The 27,229-nt window shown below is 43.8% G+C and overlaps 1 protein-coding gene across 3 annotated transcripts in view; it reads right to left on the bottom strand.

Moving 5' to 3' along the window:
- Positions 1–486: 486 nt before the first annotated feature.
- Positions 487–27,229, bottom strand: part of LOC135372508 (uncharacterized) — a 32,875-nt gene continuing 6,132 nt past the window's right edge. Inside the window, exons 4-6 of one of the 3 annotated variants that reach the window (XM_064606110.1) lie at positions 18,763–18,818; positions 16,940–17,082; positions 487–2,832 (exon numbers count right to left, since the gene is read on the bottom strand). In XM_064606110.1, the coding sequence (XP_064462180.1) occupies positions 2,826–2,832; positions 16,940–17,082; positions 18,763–18,818 (206 nt within the window). In that variant the 3' untranslated portion in view covers positions 487–2,825. Of the gene's footprint in view, positions 2,833–9,789; positions 10,023–16,939; positions 17,083–18,762; positions 18,819–27,229 lie in introns of those variants that run through there. The other 2 variants (XR_010416014.1, XR_010416013.1) reach the window with 2 other exon arrangements.

Here is a 27,229-nt window from a genome sequence, read left to right as displayed (position 1 = left end):
GATGGAATGCAGACTGCATTCATCTCACTACCCAAGGAAGCGTATGACACACTAACAAAGGAAGGAACCATTAAAATCGGTTGGTCTAGATGCATTGTAGAGGAACACTACAATGTAAAACGCGGTACCAAATGTCTAACATACGGACATGTGGCGAAGTACTGCAAAGCAACGCAAATATTCTGCCCCTTTTGTGGTAATAACCACAAGGAAGAAGAGTGTAAATCAGAAGAACCAAGGTGTAGGGCCTGTTTACAAAGCAACATGAACAGCCGCACCCTAGTAGACTTTGACCACAAATACTATGACAGGAATTGTCCAACTTACACAGCTCAGGTACAACGTATTCAAGAACAATGGTAAAGACAGAATACCACAAACCCATCACTTCAATAACACTTAAATGGCTTTATCCATACTACAATCAAATCAAGCACACTCAAAAGCAGGGGCCTTTACTCTCATAAAGACCCTTGCACAGAAAAATCCGAACATTGTTTTAATTCAGGAACCATATTATCATGACACAAAAATCCTACAATTGCCAAACAAATACATATTACAAACAACCGAAAAACCAAAAGTAACTACTCTAATAAACACAGACTTTTATGACATTTTACCCTTAGTGGTCCAAGACAGTCTAATAGCCATAAAATTAAAAAACAAAAATTGTTCTATAATTATTGTAAACCTTTATCTTTCACCAAGCAAAGATATCAATGACTGTCCAACAATTAATCTATAAGAATAAAAACACAGAAGTCTTAATAGGAGGCGATTTTGATGCCAAACATCCTCTATGGGGTGGTGGTCTAGATACAGATCAGCGAGGAGAGGATCTTGTAGACTTCATTTTAGCGAACGATCTAGCTATTGTAAACAACCCACACTCTAACCCAACATTCCATGGACCAAGAGGCCAATCCTGGATAGACATCACCGTAACCACACAAAAAATATATGAACACGTTACAGATTGGACAGTACTTAATATAGAAACAGGAAGCGACCATAACTATATAACCTTTAAAATTTTCAAACAAGAAATATGCAAAATAAGAAAACTAACCAGAAAAGGACAAATCAAACTCAACAACATAATAAAAACAGACCCGTGGTTCCAACACATTTTAAATAAATACACAACCACTACCCTAAAAGTCAACAAAACACAGTCACAGAATTAAACAAAAGAATTCAACACTGGACCAATTCCTGCAAAACAACTATAAACAATCATCATCAAACCGTTCCCTGGTGGAACGAGAATTTAACTGAATCGAGGTCAGGAGTATGACTGCAACACTTTCTAGGCTACCACGTGGTAATCCCCGAATTTCATGACGTATGCTGGGTCTGATATGCCCTATGATGACGTACAATGTTTCTTCTAGACGTACTTCTGCTTTGATTAAACTTCACTTAGTTGAGAGTCTGCAGGTGGTTTGTCCCTTTTATGTTCTAACTCCTTTGTCCGCATCTACTGCTGCAGCAAGCCGATATGAACTTGTACCAACTGCCCCGCTTTGTCCCTCTTGTGAAACCGATATAGTATGGTTATTAACAATATCGGATTTATGGCTGTAAAACCTTTCCCTCATAGTGTTCAAGGTTTCTCCAATATACTCCATACAGCATTTAGTGCACATAAAAAAGTAACATATGTTAAAAGAGTTGCAGTGCAACCCCTGTCAGATTTCAAAAGTAAAAGAATTTGAGGTGCTACAGAAAAATGTACATGGGCTGATGAAATGACATGTTTGACAGCGTTTGATACTACAATGGGAATACCCAGGATTTGGTCGGAATAGATGGGATGAACCTAGTAAGTTACGAACGTTACATGATCGGAATGTGATACTGTGGGCAGCAGGAAATATTAAGTCTTTCGTCACTGTGAAGTATGTTGAGATGGCAGGTGAAGATGGATCCTGTGCTACTCAGCGCTTTGTTATGAGCCGTAACAAAGGATAAAGCATTATGTTTCTGCCATGAAAGGCGAGACATGCCACGGTGGGAAGAGAAGCAAGGACCATCTGACACTGTTATGTGCGACCAACATGGATGGTTCCGACAAACGGAAGTTGGTCATCATAGGGAAGTCAAAGAATCTGCGATGTTTCAAGGGGATTCAGAGGCTGCCAGTCCAGTAGTACAGCGCCAACAAGAAAACGCAGCTCGCATCACAGCTGTTTGAGCAGTGGGTGATCGCATTTGACCGCGACATGCAGAGACAACACAGGCAAGTGCTATTGCTCTTGGATAACTGCGCAGCCCACAAAATCGCAGCGCCGTTACTGTCTGTTTGGCTGCTGTTCCCTCCAATGAATGCCATGTCGCTGCTCCAGACTCTCAACCAGGGCATAATTTGGTCCAGGGCATAATAATCATAATAATCCAGGGCATAATAAGGGTCTCAACCAGGGCATAATAATAAGGCTTTTACCAGAAACGACTTGTCTCCAGGATTCGACATGTACCAGAAGCAGGTGTCTAAAGCCATAACAGTAAAAACAGTGATAGAGATGTTGTATGGAGCGTGGAACGAGGTCACCACGGCTACAGTGAGGAACTGCTTTGTGAAAGCTGGTTTCGCTTGTGATATAGCGGCTAGAGGAAGAAAACCAGCAGCATCTTGATATGGATGTGTGGAAATGTCTGCAAATGGAGGACGTTGCCGTCGATGAGTTCGTGTCGGTTGATACCACCGTCATGGTGGTGCTCGCACTGACGAACAGTGACGTTATTGCTGGCATCAGCACCAGCGGCGTTGAAACACAGTGTTGACGACGGAGGCGCCGACGACAAAGGTGTTGCCCAAATCATGCTCTGCATGAAAAACGAAGAAGTGCTCAACGTGGGGCACACACTGAAGGACTTTCTGTCGGTGCACGCGACAGCGTCGGCAGAAGCCGTTTGCGAAGCCTTTCATGCTGACAAGATCACACTGTTTATTAGATGACTGTTAAACAGCAGAAAATAACAGATTTTTCACTGTTTGAAAAGGCCATCATGTACAAATTATCACATAAATATACCATCCATACAGCGGCACAGCATTCCTGAGTTCGATGGTCGTCTTTTGTCCTTCTTTACAGCGAAGTTTGGATATAAAGAACAAAGTCGTAGTTCCCAAGACACTTCGTTATAACGAGGTTTGACTGTATATATGTGCCTGTACCATGTTCATATTTTTGTGACATGAAGAAGTGCAGTCTTGTGCACGAAAGTCTTGTTTACCATGTGTAAACGGATAAATTGCTGCTACCATCTAATATCACTCTTTGATTTACTCACCACCTGCAACTTGACATCGCCCAGTTTTTTTTTTTGCCTTCGCAATTTGTAGTACAGTCGAGCCCGATTATAACGGTCTTCAATATAACGATAACTCTGATAATACGATCCATTTCTCGGTTCCTGTCAGACCGCCCATTGAAACACATGTAAACAAAGCTTTGTTTTGATGACCATCGCGAAAGCGTCTGCTCGGGTACAACGATCGGAATTCACTCATGTCACTGATAACATCACTACAATCAAGAACCTGTTTTGTTCGGCAGTGACACCAATGCAGCCTAGAACGCTTTTATGATCCACCTTGGCCGTGCACAATGCATGAGTCGTTCACAGCACAGGAGATAAACCTTGCGCGCGCTGCAAACCGTGCCAAGACGAGGAGAATCTTCCCTCCTCGCCCTCTTCCTCGAGAGTATGTACCGTACGTACCACTGCCACTTGGCGACCTGACCTGCCCCCACTGTTTTGGAGTACAGCTGTTGTGAGCAAAACATGTTGGCGGCAAATTCGGGGCATGTTGCGAAGAGGAAAGGCATCAGCTTGGAAACGAAGTTGTGCATCCTTGATGACCACCGATCCGGTGTTTCCGTGAAGCGCCTTGCAGAAAAGTACAGTTTGTGCAAGTCAACCGTCTCCACAATCATTAAGAGCGAGCAGAAACTTTGAGCCACAAGTGATGCAGCCTCCACGAAACGAAAGCGACTACGCGGTGCGGCATTGCTTGACGTGGAAGAGGCCCTCTGCAAGTGGTTTGTGGATGTACGAGGCAGGAACATTCCGATAAGCGCCGCGGCGCTCACCTCGAAGGCATGACAGCTGGCTTTTTTGTTGGGGCACGAAAGACTTTAATCCGGGAAACTGCTGGCTGCACCGCTATAAAGCAAGGCATAACATCAAGTTCAAGAGGATAGTCAGTGAAGCTGCAGCGGCGCCGGACGATGCGAAGATCGAAGAATGGATGGACAACAGTGCCGCAAAGATTCGGTCGTACAGGGAGTGCAACGTGTATAACGCAGACGAGACGGCGCTATTCTTTCAACTGTTGCCCTCACATATGGATGCAATGAAGGGCCAGACATTGCCAGACGGCAGAAAGCACAGCAAAGTGCGTGTGACGGTTTTGTTGTGCTGCAACATGGACGGAAGTGATCGTCGAAAACTTGTCGTCATTGGCAAGTCCGCAAAACCCCCCCGAGACTGTCGAAGCCTTTACAGCCTTCCAGTGCGGTATCGCAGCAATACGAAGACATGGATGACAAAGGCATTGTTCGAAGAGTGGCTGCTCGAGCTCGACCATGAAATGGCTACAAAGCGGCGTAAGATCCTGCTCATACTGGATAACTGCAGCACGCATCGTGTTAACCCATGGTTAACAAACGTCGAACTGCTGTTTCTGCCAGCCAACAACACTTGCAAAATGCAGCCACTCGACATGGGCATCATCGCAAACTTCGAGTTGTGCTACAAGTGCAGGGTTATAGAAAGGATACTTCATGGTCTTGGACCCAACCCATTGTCAGCAGACGCATAGGTGTTAAAGATCGCACTTTCCATGGCAGTGCAAATGATGTACGCATCGTGGCACGAAGTAAAAGCCTAAACAGTGCAAAACTGCTTTGCAAAGGCAGGCATACTTGTTCCGGATGAAGACTCAAATCCGTGTGCCGATGCCGTGGACGCTGCTTCGACAGAACATGTGAAAGCAGTGTGGAAACAGTTAGCGACAAGTGAACGAGTTCACAGTGAAAATGACTCTCTTGAGGACTTCTGATGGCAGACGGTTGTCCCCTGACTCGTGAAGAGCTGTCTGATTCAGCGCTTGTCGACGAGGTGCGCCATCATGAACCAGGATCTGAGGCTTCCGACAACAGCAGTGACGACGAGGACGAAAATGGCAACCAAGTGACTCTACAACGTGCTATGAGCGCGATCACTGACCTCAAGCGATTCGTCGCATCTCATGGCCTCGGGGAAGAGCTCGTTCTCTCATTGGACGCACTTGAAAACGCCTCTTTGCAAAGCAATCCACAACTGAAACAAGCTAATATATCTTCGTTTTTTAAATAAACATGCGTGTTCTGTTCTACTGTGCTTGTTGCTGTGTGATTCCTCGATAATGGTGATGTCGATCACCGATTTTGCTCGAACTTCAGTATAACGATAACTCTGATATAACGATAGAATTTTGCTTTCCTGTCAATATCAAACAGGCTCGACTGTACATTGATGTTCCATCACCGGCTGTGGTGCGCAGCTACAATAGTTGTATGGGTGGGGTGGTCAACTGATTGACTACCACAAAATTTCACTGAAAACAAGAAAATAGACATTGAAAGTCATGCTACATCTGTTACACTTGGCAGCTGTCAATGCCTGGCTGACATACAGAAATGACACCAGGGAAAACAGCATGAAGTTCTTGAGTCACCTCAATTTCAAGTTGAGCATCGGAGAAGCCCTGACAGCTTTTCTCAAGAATAAAAGGGTACCCTTACAGCATGGTGAAAACGTCCCAAGCCCTTACAAGCCTGCAAAAGTACCATGCGTATATAAGCGCCTGTATGGATATGACCACTTGTTAAACTTGGTGGCCTGTGGCCGACGACATACCGAGTGCACGGTTTCGCAGACTGGAAGTCTGCAAGGGAAGAACCCACACAAGATGTGAGAAATGCAATGTGTACCCTTATTTGTAAAAAAACAAAGGAACTGTACGAACTCTGTTTCACTAGTTCCCAAATCTCGGACCAACCGTAAAACGTGTTAGAACGCACGTGCGATGCACGATTTTCGTATTTTTCCGATTTTGTGGGTCCATGCTACCTTCAAGCAACGCTGTGGTGCCATCTAAACACGCCTTGTTGAAGCCTTTGAGAAAAGGAAGTGGAGATAAGCCATGCTTACTGAACAGCCTCTACTTCAGGTACAACCATCCAAAATATGCACGTAAGATATAGATTTTCGCACGGCATTACTAATGTGGATTACCGTACATCAGTTATAATCGTTCAGTAGTGGCATCCTAATGTTCTGAACGTTACACTGCGCACTACATGTTGTAATTGGTTGGTACCAACTTTCGCGCCCCGTGCGACTACACCATTTTCTTTGTTGCTTTCAGTGGAATGCATCCTTCGATGTTTTACTCGCAACATCGAACTGCTGTTGTGAAACCACCACCGGATAAAAGTGATGACTTGAACTTGGATGATTCCGACGCGATGATGTGGACTGTAAGTGGATGAGCACGTTGTTTACAAATTATGCGATAGTTTGTTGATTATTTACTGCAAAAATGTTGGCATAGGACAAGAGCACATTGTGTTCCCTGAACCTATCATGCTTGATTTTGTTTGATTTCTTCCATGCTCTTGATGCTCTGAACTGCTAGATATGGTGAAAGACCTGAAGACACCATTGCAGTTCTTCAACTACCTGTTTCCTCCCCCACTTCAGAGTGAAATTACTCTGCAGACAAACCTGTATGCCACACAGAGCTGCCTGGAAAGGCAAGCTTCAGGGAGCCAGAAATCAAGGCATTCATCAGATCTCTCATGTGGAGGGCTGCTGAAGAAGTGAAGCTGTCAAAGCAGCCAGATAATGACGGCTTTGTTGAATGTGGAGTTTCAGTCGATGGAACCTGGCAAAAACGAGGATATTCATCACTAAATGGTTGTGTTACAGCGCTGTCAATTGAAACAGGAAAGGTACTTGACTTGGAAGTTATGTCGTCCTTCTGTAATACATGCCGCAAGCTTGAAAGGCTTCCAGAGGACACTGAAGAGCGCCTTGAACTAGAACCTCATCAGTGCTCATCAAACTATAAAGGTTCTGCTCCAAACATGGAGCCTGTAGGAGCATACCGAATTTTTGAAAGAGCTCCCAGCAGGCACGGTATACGCTACATGGACTACTATGGTGACGGCGATTCGAAAAGCTTTCTTCGGGTGAAAGACGTATACGAAGGGAAGGAGGTAAGAAAGTTGGAGTGCATTGGGCATGTGCAGAAGAGAGTTGGATGCAGACTCCGCAAATTGAAGAAAGCCGTGAAAGGACTGGGGGGGAAAAGGCAAACTGACTGACATGTTCATTGATCGGCTCCAAAACTATTATGGCATAGCGATAAGGAGTAATGTTGGAGATTTGAATGGAATGCGGCAGGCAGTAATTGCTGCATTTTTCCACTGTGTCTCAAGAAGAGACAAACCACTTCATGGACAGTGCCCACAAGGCAAGGACAGCTGGTGCAGCTATCAGAAGTGTAAGGCAGATGGGTGTCTTGAAATGTACAAGCCAAAAGCAGGACTGCCAGATGCAGTGATAAATAAGGTGAAGCCAGTATATATGGAGCTCTGCGAAGAAAAACTTCTAAGAAAATGTCTGCATGGCAAAACCCAAAATGCCAATGAAAGTTTCAACGGTGTATTGTGGCAGCGGCTTCCAAAGAGCAACTTCGTGGGGCTAAACACATTCATGAATGGGGCATCTGATGCTGTGATGCAGTTCAACGAAGGTTTCATCGGCCTTCTGTGTGTGTTTAGGGGACTAGATATAGACCCAGGTTATTACACGGTGCAGGGTTACACCAAGCTAGACAACGAGCGAGTCACAGAGGCGAGAAGGCTGTCAACACCTGCTGCAAAGCGTCAAAGGAAAATTCGCCGGGCCCAGAGAAAGAAGAAAAATTGCACAAATGAAACTGAAGAAGGGTTGACCTACAAGAGTGGTGAATTCTGACTGTCTATTGTCAGTATTCTACAAGCACATTAGGAATAAATCTTTTTTTCTCATTCGCATTTTTCTCATTTCTAAGATTTGGCATCACCATGCACGCAACAAACATGATTACTCGAAAAGTATTAAATACATGCTGCCTATATTTTGCAGGTGTGTTACCATATGAGTGTAGCACGCAGTGAACTAATGATATTGTGCTGTCGGTAGTATTTGTGAAGCAAACTTATATCAATTTCACAAGACACCAGTCAAAATTGCAATTTTTCTATCAATTCCAATTGAAAATTCATTTAAAAAGAACTGCTTTAGTTTTAGCAATTTCACTGATAAATGACTGATGTCACTGATAAAACTTCCACGCACACGACTGTACTGGAATGCAAAGTTCTTTGTTCCACAGATGTGTCCACATGTGTCCCTGATGACCCTCAAGAAGTGGGAACAGATAAAGAAATATATACATTTCAACAACAACGAAAGCCAAGCAGCAAGAGACACCACAGTATGACAGTCTATTCAAGATACGACCTTTGCTCAACTCTGTGCAGGGGCGCACGCTTGGGGCACACATGAAGGAGAGGGAGGGGTGTAAAAAAAAAAAAAGACAAAATAGAAGTTACTGAATATCTTCACTAAACTCAGGTGATGCACTGTTGATAGAAATAGACTTCGTTTAGAATGACCTAAGAAACCATGCTTTAACATATTGAACATATGTATCAATTCTTTTCTCTTCACTTATCTGCTTTCATGTTTAGAGGTAATTTCCTCAGCAGAGCTTGAAACCCCTGAGTTGAGACAGCATGGCCAAGAGCTGCAACCCACTATTCAGAGTAGACAAATGCTGTGCAGCCTCCTTCTGGATTCCTCTTTGCAGCATTATCTTGCCTACCATTCAGGCTCTGTATATTGTTCACAGTTTTTCTTTAATTTTGCAATTTGATTTCAGTTTACCTTATCATATGCACAAATATGATATTCAGGGGGACATTTTCTTGCTCACACCTGAATAAGCTAGGTTGCTTTTAAGAGGTACAGACTTTTGCTCCTTATCTTATAATCATTACTCAGGTGGACTACATCCATTTGCATTCACCGGAACTGGAGTTGCATACTGTGTTATTCATTTTCTTCTCTCAAACCAGGGAGGCCCATGTGTATGGCAGTTAAAGTCTTTCACCAGGGTAACAACGCCAGAACAACTCCAGCAATTGCTCTGCAGGTCACCTCTAATTAAAGAAACTTAGGTTTGATGCATTATGTCCTCAGGAGATTTTGTTCCTGCTACAACTCTGCACTTTGTTTCATGTTACCAAAAACTAACCTTACCAACCATTACCATATCAGTAGTGTACTGCTGTGTTCAACCAGTTCAACTTATTCTGGGCATCCTGTAAAGCCTGTGCAGCTACTCCAGCCCTTCTTTGCTGGTAACACTAGTGCCAATACGGTTGTTAGATGAGCTGTGTGACAGTGTATAATAGAATACATCCCGTGTTTGCATATGAATAAAAATTATGCGTGTGTACCATATAATGTGTAGATGTAGATGTTAGGTCTTATATATGTTAGTTATTGTACTATTTGAGCTAAATGTCAACATTTCAGCTGTTTGAGGCTAGTGCGCTCATCCTTGACAAACATACAAGTGTGCCCACACCCTCGGTGGAGCCCGCACAGCTGAGGACTCTCTGTCCAGGTGGCAAATGGAATAGTTATTTCACGAAGAAAGCGGATTTCCGCCAGAAGACCAAAAAGCAGTTTATTTGAAATAGTACCAATTACTTGTCGTTTTTGTAATTGCAAAACATAGGGCATGCTACGTGACTACTGGGCCTTCTTGATTCTTCAGTTACCTGAACTCATGACTTCAGACTTATGTAACAGAATAATATAAGGTGACGCTGACGCAGGCGAACTGGTGTCGTTGGATTGTGTCCCTCAGTCTCAGGGTTTTCGATGTATTGCACAGTATTGGAAACCTGGTTGAACAATAAATGTCTTAAGCAAACAGTTATTAGAAATATATATGTGATGAACACTGGAACATCCGTCCCAAGCAATATCAGTTTAATGAATAATCCTGCCCATGCACGAGCGTGAGTTCGGTCTCTTCGTCGTTACGTCACATATACGATGTGCAGAATACTCTTACAGAATACGCTGAAGTTGAGTTTCTGTAGGCATGCTGGGTGTTAATGCTAAATGTTCAGATTTACGACAAGCTTGACATTGAATACCTCATAAAACATAAATTCTTGTGTGAAACATATTCTTAGGCAAACAACAGGTCCTTAGGAAAGAAAGGAAATACAGCCAGCCCGTCCCGTCTGTAGACCAAGCAATGCAGAGTAAATCAGAATCACTTGAAGGGGCGAAGCTGCTCTGAATAATAATAGTAATGATGACGAAGAACACGGGTTGAAACAAAGTAAAACAAAACATTAGACCACCCGGTCTTTTACGACAATTTGTGCAAACAAAACGAGCAACAAAGGGGGACGCCTTCCAAATATCACAGTCTCACTTCACAACGCACTTGTTGTCACATTGCCAACATGTAAATATAACTGCAACGCCAAGCAACCACCAGACAGTTTCCACTGGTGACGACGATACAACCAATACGACGTTACGGTGAATCGCTAGAGGCCCACGTAACGCGTCAACAAAAATCTCATAGCCACGGAGATGGGTGCCTGGGTTCCTTATTGTGAACAGCCACCGAGCAGAAGACGATTTCACTCATTGAAAAAGTACAGCTCACATGCCATACCTGCCAGCGCAAGTTTAGCACACGATTCACACACAAAAAGCTAGTCATTATCATATGTTATCCGAACGCTTTCAACAAATGAGGAGAAACTTCAGTTCTCAGACGCGACCAGAAACCTTGTGACCTTGTAGGTACGACCAGTAGGCAAGAACGCCACGAACGGGTGAGCATTACTTGGCCTTACGCAACACCGGTGACATGACGGGAGCCAAAAAGAGAGCCCAGGACAATGTGCAGGACAATGCGCGCGGGAGAGGAGGAATGCGAAAGAGACACTTCAAACGCGCGCTTCTCACAGAGTGGAGCGATCTCGCCCGGAAAAATTTTTGGCACACAGTTAAACCTCGATGTAACGAAGTGCAACGAATTTCTCCATGTAGCGAAGTTTCTTGAAGCCCGCGTTTAGCTGCCATACGGTGCAGTGTATTCGGGTGACCCGTATAACGAAGGTACTTGACCCAAGCTCTCCATGTTACGAAACCTCCCGCGCGGAGAACAAAGAACAAGAGTGCGCCTTTGTACCGCGGATACGACGCCTCTTATCATCCAAGGCCAAAAGCAGAGGAGGAAAGGGCGCTGCACTCTGTCATGCTTCCCCGTCCCCGCTCTCCCATTTCCCCCATGTGCATTCTTTCTTCTGGTGTGACTTACTCCACATCGTGAGATAGCTCCCGGAGACGCTAGCAACGTGCGCAAGCGGAAGACGCTTTCAATGGATGCGAAGGTGGAAATCATCAACGCTGTGGCCAACGGCGAAAGGAAGAAGGATGTCGCTGCCAGGTATGGCATTCCAGCGAATTTGTTGTCTACGATTTTGAAATCCAAGGACAGCAACTTTGCGGCTGTTGCTTCGGGAACCAGCACTTCACGGAAGAGACTGAAGCTTGCAACGTATGAAGACGTAGACAAGGCAACCTTCGCGTGGTTTATGGAGATGTTGGCGAAAGGGGTTCCACTTACAGGAGCCACTGTGCAGCGTCAAGCTATAAATTTTGCGAACATGCTCGGCTCCGATAACTTTAAGACTAGCAGCGGTTGGCTGGAAAAGTTCAAGAGGAGGCACGCGATAGTGTCAAGGGTTTTGTGTGGTGAGGCTGCGTCCGCTGACGCCTCAGGGCCGCATCGTGGCTCGAAGAGCACCTGACTACTATCCTAGAAAAATACGCCCGGAGCACGTCTACAACGCCAATGAAACAGCATTGTTTTATCAAATGCTACCAAAGCGTACACTCATGCTCAAGGGGGAGTTTTGCGAAGGCAGAAAACACAGCAAGCAACGCTTTTCTGTTTTGCTCTGTGTGAACATGGACGGAACAGACAAGCGTGCTCCTCTGGTTATAGGGAAAAGCAAAAACCCGCACTGCTTCAAAGAAAAAAAAGTCCCGGTGAAGTATACTTCCAACAGTAAAGCATGGATGTCTCGAGCGATCTTTCGGGAGTCGGTGACGGACTTCGTCCGAGACATGGCTAAGAAAGGCAAGCATGTCTGTCTGTTGCTTTTCCTTTTCCGTTTCCTTCCCCCGAACTGCACTTCCCTTATCCAGCCCTTGGACCAAGGAATAATAAACAGTATGAAGTGCGGATACCGTGCGCAAGTCGTCGATAAACTCCAGTTGGACATTCGCCTTGAAAGGGAAACGAAAGCGAATGCGATCCAGGCCCTTGAGATGCTCGCAGTAGCGTGGCAGAGAGTGAAACGCGAGCTAGTCATCAATTCCTTCCGCAAGGCAGGATTCTACCACAGATTCAGGGAAGAAAATAGGGGCTCCGACGAGTTGGAAGAAAGCGAAGACGCTGCGCCTGCCCTTGTGCACCAGTGGCAGGCGCTGAGAGAAGGCGGCGGCGTACCCCTAGACATCGAGCTACACGACTTCCTGACCGCAGATTCGTCCGAGGTGTGTACAGAAGAGTTGCGGGATGAAGACATCGTCGCAGGCCTGCGGGGTACGGCAGATGACGGGAGCGACAATGGTGGCAGCGACACCAAGGAAGTGCTGTCCGTGCCGACGGCGCGCGAAGTGCTAGACGCTATAGATGTGCTACGTCAGTACGCGGGGTGCAAATACAATCAAGAGGCAGCACTGGAGGCTCTGTCACCTTATGAAAGGAGCATTGTGCTGACGTTCTGCAGTGTTCAAAAAAAGCTCACAGACCTTTTCGCGAAAAAATAAAGTCATTTCCACAAGAGGTAAGCGACATTTCTCTGGCGATCTATATAACGAAGTTCTCCATGAAGCGAACTTTAACCATGGGTTTTTCAACTCTCGGCAGGAAGAACAGTTTCCAGCAAAAAAAAGATATGGGGGTTCGGGAAATTTCTTAGTCCCTTTAATCATTGTACAATGTGGTAAGCGGTGTCCGCTCATTGGTGGTAACCAAGGTCATGTTGAAGAACGGGAGGTGGTGGGTTCGAATCCTACGGCCGGCTGTGTTGTTTGAAGTTTTCCCTGGGTTTTCCAAGGACTTTCCAGATGAATGTCGGCACATATCCCCCTGAAGTCGGCCCAGGACGCATACTAATTCCCCTGTCCCCCACTCCTTCCTGCTGTTGTGGTTGTGAATCGGGATATCCCAAATCCCGAAATCCGGGGATCCCGGCCAATTTTTGACATCCCGAGGTGCCGGGATTTCTTCCAAAAAATCCTGGGATTTCGTGAGAGCAATTATGACAAAAAAAATCCAACACCTGTAGGCCATCAGGCACAGACTCACTCTTCGTAAGCAAATGATGCTTTTTAGGACTGGGGGTGCCACAGGACCTCTTTCTACACGTGCGTACAGATATTTGCTGACTGTCGTTTCCTCTGGTGCAAAAGCTGAACAGACCTTCAGTTTGGCAGCCAGTATTTGCACAAAAGTTGGCTCCGAACTCAGGGCCACCACCCTCAACGCTCTGTGCTTTCTGAGGACGTGTGTTGATCAATGTACAATATGATAAGCATGCAGCGACAGTGTTGTAAATGTTTAGTGTTTCGTTTCTTTCCAATCGTTTGTATTTTTATTTTTCATTTTCTCTTTTTGCTGTTCCCCATTCAAGTGGAATGTCACACCACTTGAGGTAATTATAAAGTGATATTTCCTGGTACTACAAGGGTAGCGGGACTTGCCTTCTTTCCACGTGCAACAGTGAAGTGCACATGAATAGGAAAGGAGTGGCATTGTCATAGTAGAAAAAAATAAGAATAAAATGGGAGAATTTCGCCGTCACTATTTTACCGATGTGGTTACGCTGCAAATTTTCGACTGCTTACCTTCAGGAAAAGGTAGAATTGACAAAGCGCACATCAACTGCGCACAACACGCCGATATAGTCACTGGAGTTAAATGGACTTGGTGAGATATTGGCGAGCTAGATAATTCGACCCGCGCAGGACTATACTTCGAAGCACCACCTGAACTCATCACAATCCCGAAATCCCGTCCCAGGATCCCGGGATTGACACCAAAACATCTCATAATCCTGGGACAGCAAAAATGGCTCGAGACTGACACCGCATCTGTACGCCGCTCATAGCCACAGTTGCTTCGCAGCACTAGCACACAATAAAAAATAAAAAAACAATGTAGTAAGCACGTAGTGACTGTCTTGTAAACCGTTTAGTGTTCGTTTCTTGCCATCAATATTATTTGTTGTTGTTGCTGCTGCTGTTCTTGCTGTTCATCATTCATGTGGAATGTTATACTGTTTGAGGAAATTATAAAGTAATATTTCCTGTCACGTCAAGTGTAGCGGGACTCCCCTTCCTTTCGATTGCAACAGTGAAATGCAGAAAATAAAAAAAATGGTGGCATTATCGTAGCAGAAAATAAAAAAATTAACAAGATGTAACCATTTTGCCATCACTTATTTATCAACCTGGTTACACTGCGAACTTTCGACTGCTTTCCTTGAGTGAAAGGTAGAATAGACAAAGCGCACATGAACCGCACACAACACGCCGATATAGTCACTTGACATAAATGGACTTGGAAGTAGAGTCCTGCACGGCCTGCTGACCTGCACGTCCTTGTGGGAGGCAGGTCTATGCTTTCAGTGTGGTGCAGGTAGTGGGTCGGGTGTGGTCGGTGCATTTTACCAAAAAACTATTAGAGAGCGCACCGAGTTGCTCAATTTCTTAGGTGTCTGTACTGCGGTCGCTCGAAATATGACGTAAGACATTGCTGACTGAGCGCCCCCTGCGCTGATGTCGTGCAAGAAACCCTGCACACCGACACATCTAATCATCGGGCGTAGACCAGGGAGAGTACCCTCATTTTACTCATCAACATTCGTCACGTTGCAGGTGGCAGGTCAGGTGAGCTTCTCGAAAAAATATGCGGACTGCGAGCGGATACAGGTCTCAATTTGTAAAGAGGCGCGGGTTGCGTGTCGGGTGCCGAGGGTACCTGGGGGTACAGGTCGGACGTGGGTGAGATAATGCTGACACCCACGCAGGACTATACTTGGAAGCGCCATCTGAATTCGTCACAATCCTTAAATCTCGTCCCGGGATCGATAGCAAAAAATTCCAAAATCCTGGGACCGCAAAAATGGCTCAGGATTGACAACCCTACGTGCAACCTACTGCAACATTACACGTGGCAGCTCTGCTCCGCTGCACTCATTTATAGTCAAACTATCTTAAAAGGAAACTCGGGGAACAGCAGAAAAAATTATCAGTAAAGGTATTTTCGTTAAAAAGGATGTCCATTATTGGACCTGTAGGGCTACTGTGGGACCGCAAAAAAATTGCTGTAATGGTATTTTCGTTAAGAAGGTGTTCACTGTATTTTATGTCACTTCTGTCATTGCAAAACTTTAACCTTCAAGCAAAATGTCAACTGGATCAGTCCTATAATTAGTGTACAGTTTGCGGTGGTCAGTTCAATACATGCTTTCTTTTGTGACATCACATGGTGATACTTCTTCGCTGGGAGCCTCCCATTTATTAAAGTAAAAATCATGTGACGGGCAGAACACCAACCTGGATCAGCGGTAAGACACACAGTGACTCGTGCATTTTACACCTCCAAACATAAATGTCGCGATGTCTGCTGTCACCTGCACAAGACACTGTTATGGTAGTGAGGTGAAACTATTGGTAAACTATCTATGGCTATAGCACAAGACGGGTAAGGAACGGCCAACAGCCGCTATTTTTCTCTAGCCTTGGCTAGGCACACTACAAACTATAGATAGTTTTACGGTAGCAGACTATAAACAGTAATGTCAATTTTTTTTTTTTTTTTGCTAGATTTGGTTTTCACTATCGTCGATTTTGTATCTGTCTTCATTTTTCTACTCTCGCATCAGCCATCTGTAGTAACACAAGTGCAAAGGAGAAACTTACAGAATGACTGAGAGACCAGGTCCTGACCGGATACTTTGTTTGGACGAGAGTTGGCATACTTCTTCATCACTTTTTATTAGTTGCACTAGAACTATGATAATTCTATCGTACATTTCTAATTATTTTGATTTATAACTTAATGGTAGTTGATTTTTGTAATGCTTTCTTCGGATTGTCTTGTGACAGGTACTGTGGGAGACAGCTGGTATATAGTTCTGCGATATTCCACTGGCGATAGTACTACACCAATAGTCTTACAATAGTGGACTATTTATAGTACTATCGATAGTTTTTGCAACAACTGAACATGTAATGAACTCTCTTTGTCAGTCAACTTTCCCTTTGTTTGTGCAGAGCTACGCTTCCCTCGAGCATTTTTGCGATTTTCCTGAGATTTTTGTGAGGACCCATTTCACAGTTTTCGAAGGCATACACAAAGAAAAAAAAAGGAGCGGTGTCACTCGTATGTATTGCGCTTTCAAACGTGCACCAGCATGCACCTGTCTTTGCAATTGTATGGCAGGAGAGACAATGAGAGGAACAGAAGACGCATTTTCTTGAAGGCTCCCCAGAGACGGGGAACAGACACGCAGGTCCCGATTACGTCACTTCCTCCCAGCGCAGGAGGAAATCAAAACAAATAAATTTTCCGGACTGTGCTGCCACGCCTTCTCGGGGGCTAATGTAACTTGATCGCGTGAGTCCGCCTTAAACACATGCATGCTTAAATTTCTTACGTTTTGGAGACCCGAAAAAGAAACCTTGAAGAAATCCTGCATGAGTTTGAACTTACCTCAATTCCACATCATGTCCCAGTGGCACAAAACATGCATGACTCTCCAACATCTTGGCACGCTCTTCCAAAAATACTCTACGATGGTTGTCCATCCAAGGCAGAACAGATAAAGTCCATGCTAAACTGCACGTTGCAACAGACTGAAAGAGACAAATTTTGAAAAATAACAGATATTGGATCTCACAACAAAAAGCTACAACCTCTGCATCTTTCGAGACTCCATCATTTGTGATACTAGTCACGATGTTTCAAAAAACGTGTCATTCTGACTTTATAAAAAAACGGGGCGAAGGAAAAATACGGGGTAAATGGCATTTGTGTGGCAACTGAATTTGCCACCCTGCAAAAATATTTTCATTTGATTTTAATTAAAAAAAACTGAATTGCTTTAATTGAACTCAAAAATGAGGAACATGTCCTCCTCTCCACGCATCTTTGGGACTGGTTGGGCGCGCCGTTGAATACCCGAAACTTTGAAGCCTCAATTTCGGGACTTTTGGGGGGCAGTTCCATTTGCAATACTGAGCGGATTTCTTGGTGGATCTGACTAAGTTTGCTACTGGCTCTCTAATTCTGTAAAAAAACGTTAGGTTGACTTGAGAAATTTGGAGTTCAATTAAAGGAATTCAATTTCTTTTAATTAAAATCAAATGAAAATATTTTTGCAAGATGGCAAATTCAGTTGCCACACAAATGCTGTTTACCCCGTATTTTTCCGTCGCCCCGTTTTTTATAAAGTCCGAATGACACGTTTTTTGAAACACCCTGTATACATATATGTACCATGCATTATATATATATATATATATATATTACATGTGCATGCTCATGAAACAATCGTAGTCAGCAAATGCTTAAAATCATCACTTTCCAGACGAGGCGATAGAGAACAACCGTGGACCACAAGGAAACATTCTTTAGGAAAATAATACGAAGGGAACCCAGAGACAGGGGAAAGAAAAAACACGAAACACACACGATCTCTGAGATCGTGCGTGTTTCCTGTTTTTTCTTTTCCCTGTCTCTGGGTTCCCTTCGTATTATCATGTACCAGCTCGCCTGCGCCCTTGCACTTCTTCCGTTATTCTTTAGGAACATCTCACGAAGTTGCTGAATTGTTTCTCTATGACAAGATTAATTTTCGTTCAGTAAGGAATGGCAAACATTTAAATGTTTATTAAAATTTGTTCAGGGATAATACCCTTTAGCAACTCATACAGAGAAAAATGTCAGGAACGTGCATCAGCCACTCATCTATTAGAACTGCACACTTTGGGAAAAGTCGAACAAATGTGGGGATGTTTCCCCAGTCCTGGTAGCAAACCAGATATGCAACCCAGAATGTACTGCACATAAAAGTGTCCACACAAGTAAATTCTCACCAACTGAAGGTTTGAGGATTTAAGCCAATATCTACCAGCCAACCCAGCTACATTTCAGTTTTAGACAAATGCACTTCACCAATGCTACTTCACCAGCTACCTTCACTAGTAACTTCTGCCACTTTGTGAGCTACAAACTTTGAAAAAAGCATATGAGGGTGCAAGACTAATTTTATCAGTTGTTCCCAATCTAAACACTCGAAACGGCTTACTAAAAAAGGTTCTCTGTTCACTTACACGCAAGACTAGAATAAATGACTTGACTTAGTAAGTACGCTAAACGGTTTAAGTAGGGATGACAAAAAATGACAAGTTAACCGCAATAGAATACATACAGTATCTACCAGTTGTCAACACATACAAATAAAATAGAAAAACAATCTTTAAATCTGACAAATTCTTGCATGTCTTAAAGGAACTGTGAAGTGAATGGCAAACCTGTAGAAACTGTATGCTTTTCTGAAAGCTTCTAACTTCATGGTTCCTACTGAATTCTGGAACGAAAATTGAAGGATCTTTCAAAGACCTTTCAAGGTTAAGCCATACGTTTGCCTGGGATATAAAACATACGTTATGGCAGGGTTAAACATTCCACAAAAATATGTAAAAAAAGGAACATAAAAAAACATGTATCACACGAAAGGATCAGTTTGTGAACGGATCACTGTTATGATCCGTTCACAAACTTGACTGCTAAGTCCTGAGTATATATATATATATTTAAAAAATTATAGGATTGAAAAGCAAGGCCGATGAATACTATGGAAGGTGATGTTCATTTCTTGTGCTTCTGTTTTCTACTGCTGATTCCTACTGCACTGAGTGCTAACCCCTCCTAGTGTTTGTGTCGTCCCTAATTGTAGTCTGCCTCAGACAAATCTTTGTTGTTTACGTTGCTAACTCCTGCAGTTTCAAAGCTACCCCAGCCCCAGGAAAGGGCCCCAGGTGAAAAGAGTCACCTTGCACCCTAACCTTGTGGGATTTCGAGGCTGGGCCTAGTCCCAGTCTGACATTTTACCAAAAAAGCACATCTGTTGAAGAAAATTTATTGTTGCGAGGCATGAAATGTTGATAATAATCAGGTGTTTATGTCGCGAGACAACTGAGATCATGAAATGCTGAGAAAGTACCAATGCTTCTAGAGTTCTGTTCAATGAATGGAATGCAAAGACACACACACCATATTGCTGCTGAGTGCTAAAAAGACAGACATAAGAGAGGGACACGACACAGGCGCTAACTTCCAACACTTTAATGAAACTTGTCGCTTCGGCTCAGCAGCAATATGGTCTCATACCAACCCCAAATTTTGTCACAGACACACACATTATGACACTGCAACTGGCAGCACAATGACTTGGTCAATCGTCATTTCAGTTCTCCCAATGCATGGTTCTAGTGCTTTTTTTATATTGTTTGCTTCACTGGCAATAAATAACCATTCTATACCATACCGTAAAGCAGACAAGTATGTAGTTTTACAGCTTGTTGCCTCTAAACACATCACAAGTTACACATGGAACAAGGAACACTAAATATCTAATTCGCAAGTAAAACTGCAGTAAAACGACTCACAGTGACATGTGGTGGCAAATAGCCCTCAACTTGTCAAGCAACAGTGTATGTTTCTGCATGGCTTATTGTTTCTGACGGCTACGTAGCTGACATATAACAAACTTATTTTGTTTTAGACACAGTGTTACGTGCATGCAATGATCTTTACTGCCGTACTTGATGAGCGGTGCACTGTTGCTGCAGTCTTCAACACATTGTTGCTTGCAATTTTCAATTTTAATTTTCTAAAGAAAACCTACGAGTGCAATTGGGACAAAAGTTGTGATGCAAGACTACTGAGGGCCTAGGAAGTTGAATAGATAAATTTTCTGAGATTGCATCTGTACTGCTTTACAGTAGTACTTTTAACAGTTTATTTTACTTTATTTTCAGATACTATTAACATCCTCTAGGCATCATTGTAGGAGTGGATACGTTAAAGGGGCCGTAAACAGATACACAACGTTCACATTTGTTTGTGTTATATTATTGCAACTCAGGCAGTGAAAACTCTTTGCAATTCCTAGCGTTCCAAACCAAAAGGCACATGCATACGGATGAAATATTCACTGCACTCTTTCGCATTTTAGCTCCGCCTCACACTATAACTTTACGTCATTTTTACGTAGCGCTTTCCTCACCTCGAGATCCTCACGACCGAGTGTTCCACGTGTGATTTTATTTCAAATGCGGAATTGGACTGGATGAACGTGAATCCTATTCTATTCAAAATACAAACAGTTACAACCTCAAACTGAAAAAGAAATGAGTTTAATTTAGGTACCACATGCGCACTAAGTTTTCTGGGCAGCAGCACGCAGCACACCGCGAGCAGTTCCGTAATCTTAGGTAGGTGCGCGGTGGGACATCTTCATCATCTTCTAATGGTTCCGACAACTGGGCTGCCGTACTTTGGTTTGAGCCATGCGGCATCACGTCACCAGCTCGCAGGCACAGTGGATAGCGTGCTGGCCATGTCACGTTGTGACTGGGAGGAGCCCGGGTTTGAATCGCGTCATGCGATAGCAGCCCAACTGTTGACGTTTGTGCCAGCCTGAGATGTTGAAGATTGGAATTTCGGAACCACGGAACGCGAAATGTAGTTTCACACAAACTGAGTGCCCCGACTCACAGCTGATAACAAAGTATGTGGCTGGCAATTTGAAACGTCACATGCGCAGCTCGGCACTCCGATTGGATGGCAAAACGTTACATAGCCATGTGACGTATGTGTGGTGGAGAGAGGCTCGCTGGTTACTCATCTTTGAAAGCAGTTATATGGGTCACAAAGCTGGCACGAGTCGAACAAAATGTATATTTGGGTATAATGATCTGCGTTCTTTCGTGGGGTATCATTACTTATGAAATGTTTGGTGGCCCTTTATGGCCCTTTTAAGAGACAACATGTGTCAGCATACAAAACAAAAACAAACACTGGACATAAAAATAAACACATTACACTTGACTAAAATAGTTATTCACAGATTACAGAAATAAGACTGGATGCTCGAACCGGAAGAGGATAACGTTCTGGACGTGACAGTACTATCTGGTAACTCATTCTATTTTTTAGCAACTCATATAAAATAAGAATACCTCAAGAGACATTGCAATAACATCTGGGCGTAGTATGCATAGGATGTTTGTTTCTTTGAACTCTTGTCGAATGATATGACATGTATTGGTGCATGTCAAGTTTAGTGTTTCCTCCCAACAACACGAAAAAAAATCACTTTAATCTAGCAATTTTCTATGTCTCTGACAGAAGGGGAAGTTGTGAGCACTCCAAGATGTCGGTTGTAGTTATTGTGGATAAACCTGACAGCGCACTTCTGAACCTGCTCCAACCTGCAACAATGTTCATGAGTGAACAGAAACCACACTATACTAGCATATTCCACGATGGGGTGCACTAATGTTGTGTAGGCTGTAAGCCTAGTATCTTGCATGGTGCACCCAAGAGTTCTTTTAGACCCCACAGCCTTTGGTTTGCGCTAGCTGTTACCATTGTGATGTGCTTGTTCCAATGCAATTCTTTTGTGCGTAATAACCCAAGATACCAATGCTCACCAACTGCTTCCAGTCCAGCACATCCGAAGGTGTAGTGAAGGTTATAGCGTACTTTTTTGCGGGTATATGCGTTACAACAGTTTTATAGATGCTAATTCAATCAGCCACCTTTCACACCAGCCAACAATGTTGTGAAGTGCATCATTGAGCTCTATTTGGTTGTGGATGGAAACAATTTTTTATAAACTGTACAATCTTCAGAAAAAAGTTTTACCTGCACATCAATATTGCAGACTGCAACGCTGATGTGTAACAAAAGCAGTAGACGACCAAACGTTGCGGTACCCCGGAATAAATAGAGCGTAACGAAGATGTTTCGCAACCGAAACATGCAAACTGCATACATGAAAGGAGGTATAAAGTTAACCAGGTATACAGTTGCGTGCTCTTGCATATGCAATTGGTTTTATATAATAGTTTAGGGTGAGAAACTTTGTTGACTCTTTTGCATAGTCAGGAAACACCACATCTGCCTGTGTTCTGTTATTGATAGCCCTGGAAAGGTTGTGTACTACGTCCGCAAGTTGAGCTACAGTAGACAGTCCTTGTCGAAAGCCATGTTGTGCAGGTGATATCACATTATGCTCTTCCAAGATATTGTATCGTGTCAGGTGTTTACATATATGTTCCAAAAGCTTAGACGCTGTACAAGTCAGCCAAATGGGCTTATAATTGCTGACCTTTACTCACAGGTCTAAACACTGTACGTTCTGTTTCAGCTATTGCACTACGTGATTATTATTTGTACAGTGCTGGACCAAAGTTTAGAGAACATGCTGCCAGCTTTGTGTTTTTTCTCTGGGCAGAGACACCCTAGCGGCTGCTGCTGATGATGATTCAGGTTTTCTTGGTGCATAAGCAACGAAGGTCATAATGTGCCAAGACAATGATAAGGAAAGTACTAGTTAAAAGTATAGTGATTCAGTTAAGATAAAACTGTACAGTTACAGAATCAGAGGACATAAAAATCAGACAGCTAAAACTACAATGCGTTCAGAAGACCCATGTCTTGAAAGAAGTTAAAAACCCGTTCAAATGGTAGAAGAGCCTCATCCCCCAGCAAAAGGGATGGATGTAGAGGTGTGTGGTATGTGTAGATCTCGTAAAAATGGTGAAGGTCGGTGTGTTTCATGTGATCAGCATGTGATAAGCATGTGAAGGACAGACTTCATCTCGTCGCATCGAGTGCAATGCGGAGCCTCTTCATTGCAGAGGTGACTGTGGGTCAAATGAGCGTGCCCAATCCCCAACCTGGCAGAAACAACTTCATGAAGACGACTGTTAAAAGTCTGTGTCTGTTTTACAATGGTGGGCTTAACCAGGTGAAGTTTCTTGGAGTGTAGTGTATTCCAGTGCTGCTGCCATCTGCTCTTGATGGTCCTCATAAGTGTAGGTCGGAAGTCCTGGGACGGTACATCAAAAGGATTCACCTCAGATGAAAGAGCAGCTGTAGCAGCTGCATCATCAAGTTCATTCCCGGGTATACCCACATGACTGGGTACCCAGCAGAATGTTAAAGAGAGACCCTTTTTAATTACTTTACCAGCAAGGCACTGTGCCTTCTGCACAAAGAGGTTTTTGGACATCACTATGTTGCCTATTGCTTGAAAAGAGCTCAGAGAATCTGTGTAAATGACTGATGACTTTGTGTGACTTTCTAAGATGTAGTTCAGTGCAAGGATTATTCCGTATACTTCGGCATTAAAAACTGAGAGCATGTGATGTAGACAATATGATTGTGTGAGTCCATCGGTTACTATTGCACATGATACTGAGGTGCGTGTTTTGGAACCGCCAGTGTAAAAAGCTCTGTATTGCCCAAGACTTTCTTTAAGGGACTCAAACTCCTGTTGGAGCACAATAGGTGGTGTGTTCTGTTTCTTGAACATAGTCAGGAAGCTATTGAAACATGGAGGTGATTGCCACAGCAGGAACCGTGGACTAGACTCTACTATGGTGAAATCATTATGTGGGAAATTGTAATCCTCACATCCCTGAAGAACACGCATGCTAAATGGGAGAACGCTGGTATTATTAAGAAACAGCTGCTTGAAGCCTGTGCCTTCAATGGAGGTAACAGCTTGGTTATTGGGATAACCCTAACCCTTAAAGAGTACGAAACAGATAAGTAAAATCTCCTTCTTTCGAGTGACCACTCGTTGCTCTTAACATAGAGGCATTCCACTGGCAACGTGCTGAAAGCACCAGTTATCAAACACAGTCCCTGCTGATGTACTGGGTCTAAAATCTTCAGGACAGATTTCCGAGCAGACCCAAAAACAACGCATCCATAGTCCATTCTGGACAGCACTGTGGACACACAGACCCTGTGCAGAGTGTCACGATCTGCTCCCCAAGATTTGTGGGACAGCACCTTCAATATGTTAAGTGACTTAATGCCTTTTGTTTTAAGGCTCTTGATGTGGAGTAAGAAAGTGAGCTTGCTATCAAAGATGACACCAAGGAATTTGTGTTCACCCCTAACAGCAAGGTCCTGAACGTTCAGCTTAAACGTAGGTGAAGGAAACAGCCCTCTGATCCTCGAGAAGTGAACACATACGGTTTTGTCGTGTGAGAACTTGAACCCATTCTCGAGGGACCATTGGGAAAGTTTATTTAAACCTAACTGCACCTGTCGTTCACATGTTGCTAGATTCGTGGAAGAGAAGGAAATCTGAATGTCATCCACATACAATGAATAAGACATGAAAGGTGGGATTATGCTAGCTACTGAATTGATTTTTACGAGAAACAGAGTGACGCTAAGGACAGATCCCTGCGGCACCCCGTTCTCTTGGATGAAAGCACGGGATAGTGTCATTCTGAGCCTTACTCGGAACGTCCTGCGTTGAATGAAGTTTGTTATACACCTAAGAAGGCACCCCCTGATCCCGAAAGAGTACATGTCTTGTAGGATGTCGCACTGCCAAGCGATGTCATATGCCCTTTCAAGATCAAAGAACACCGACAGGCAGTGTCGCCTTCGGACGAAAGCTCCACGAATCATTGTTTCTACCCAAACGAGGTGGTCCGTTGTCTAACGTCCAGCGCGAAAATCACACTGCAGTTCGGAAAGACAGTTGTTTTCCTCTAGGAAATGGACTAGTCGAGCATTGACCATACGCTCAAACGTTTTACCAACGCAGCGCGTGAGAGCGATGGGTCGATAACTGGCCGGCCTTGAAGGTTCCCTTCCGGGTTTCAATAGGGGAACTACAGTGGAAATTTTCCAGGCTGAGGGTAATGTACACTGAATCCATTCCTGGTTGAAAAATTTGAGTAAAACCACTTTGGATGCCTCAGACAGATGACTCAACATTGAATACATCACCCTGTCTGAGCCTGGTGAAGTTGCTTTTGTACACTTTAAGGAACGATGAAGCTCTACTTTCGTGAAAGGTTGTACATCAGATTGTCTCCAGAATGCACTGGAATTTTCTTCTTCTCTGCCCTACTCTTTAATTTAAGGAACTCATTAGTGTAGCTGGAGGAAGAGCTTTCAAAATGCTCACCTCGAACGTCTGCTTGTTCCTGTAGGCTTTCACATGGCTGACCATTTACTACTAAAAGAGGGGCACAGCATGGCTCCTGAGTACACCTCTGATCTTATGAAGGCGATCCCAAATAAGTTTAGAAGGAGAATGGGAAGACAGAGATGATATAAAACCGTGCCAAGAGGACCGCTTGGCTTGCTTGCGCATTCACCTGGCTTTGGCTCTTGCCTTTTAAAAAGAAAACAAAGTTTTCACTGGTGGGGTATCTTCGAAATCCACCCAACGCGCGATTTTGGGCTTTTTGTGTTACTTCACACTCCTTGTTCCACCAGGGTTTTGGTCATTTAGGCAAACGACCTGAAGTTTCAGGAATACATTGTGTCAAGGATGACATTAGTTATGACATGGTTTGCTTCGTCAGTTGTCATCCTATCAACAGGGATTAAAGACAGGTCGCATTTTTCAGAAAAAGTGTTCCAGTTGGCTTGTTGAAGTTTCCACCTCTGGGGACACGTGGTCAAGATATCTACTTGAGGCAGATACTTCGATACCACTGGAAAATGATCACTTCCCATTGGATTCTCTTTTATTGACCACTCTAAAACTCCAAAAAGAGATGGACTACACAGAGACAGATCTAATGCCGAGAAAGATCGTGTAGTGGAATGTACATACCTACGTGACCCTGTACTCAAAAGACAGACGGAAGATGATAGCAAGAATTTGGATTGTGCGCATTAAAATTGCCCAGAAGAATGAAAGGAATTCGAAGTTCGTTGCTAAGATGTTCTATGTCGTTTTGTGTGATGGATGCTGTTGGCGGCAGATAGACGGAGCAGACAGTGGCTACTCTGTCCAGGCACACCTGAACTGCTACAGTCTCCAACTGTGTATTGAGGTTTACTGCCTTGCCTGGAACAGACGCCGCGTCAGGGGTGCTATGGGCAAAACTGATTTTGGTGCACTTTTTGGAGCAGTTAAATTTGACTTTTGGAGCTCCTTGGAGCAGTAATTTTGCATACTTTGGAGCATACTGGAGCACAAAAATGTCATGTCCTGGATCAACTTGGAGCACAGCATTTCACATCTTTAATGGCACCAAGGAAAATAACCACATCTGAAGAAGCATAGGTTTGAAGATAGCCTTAGTCCGTGTGAACAAGAAAGGACTCTGCTAATACATTTCCCCCATGTATTACGGCCATGAGTGTGTCCGACAGAAAGTAGAAAGCATAACTGGGTGAAGAAAGTTAGGAAACGTTGTTAAGTTATTAGCAGACAAATGCACACACCAACATCAATCCTTAAGTGGGTCTGTACCTCCAGAAAGTTTCTACAAACCATTTCGCTTTTTTGCGTGGTTGTTTGTCCAACTGTCCAAGTCTCTGAAGTGCACATTCAAGACTAGCATTTCCTTCTCGAAGTACATGACCACTTTACACCTCGTGCAAGTCATTTTCTTTAACACCTGAGCTTATTAGCTGCTCTGCACTCAGGAGAAGTGCTTTACTTGATGCCACCTTCTCTTCCAAAGCCTTCCTCTCCTGTTCCTGAGTGGGTTGATCATGTCCATTTACACCCTCTGCAGCCTTCCTCTTGTTGTTTTGTTCCTCAATACTGAGCCTCTGCTCATACTTGGCACGTGACTGCTTTACACTTTTCAGCAGGTCTAACGTAAGGGGCACTTTCGTCGCATCTCCATCAAATCGGTGAAGGTAACTTTTGACGTGACGCATTCCATTAATGCTAGCGATGCTCAAGGAGCTACGACCATCAAGAAGATGCTT

Source organism: Ornithodoros turicata, unplaced genomic scaffold (assembly GCF_037126465.1).
Source record: "Ornithodoros turicata isolate Travis unplaced genomic scaffold, ASM3712646v1 Chromosome15, whole genome shotgun sequence".
Lineage (NCBI taxonomy): Eukaryota > Metazoa > Arthropoda > Arachnida > Ixodida > Argasidae > Ornithodoros > Ornithodoros turicata.
This window is presented reverse-complemented; position numbering and strand designations above follow the sequence as displayed.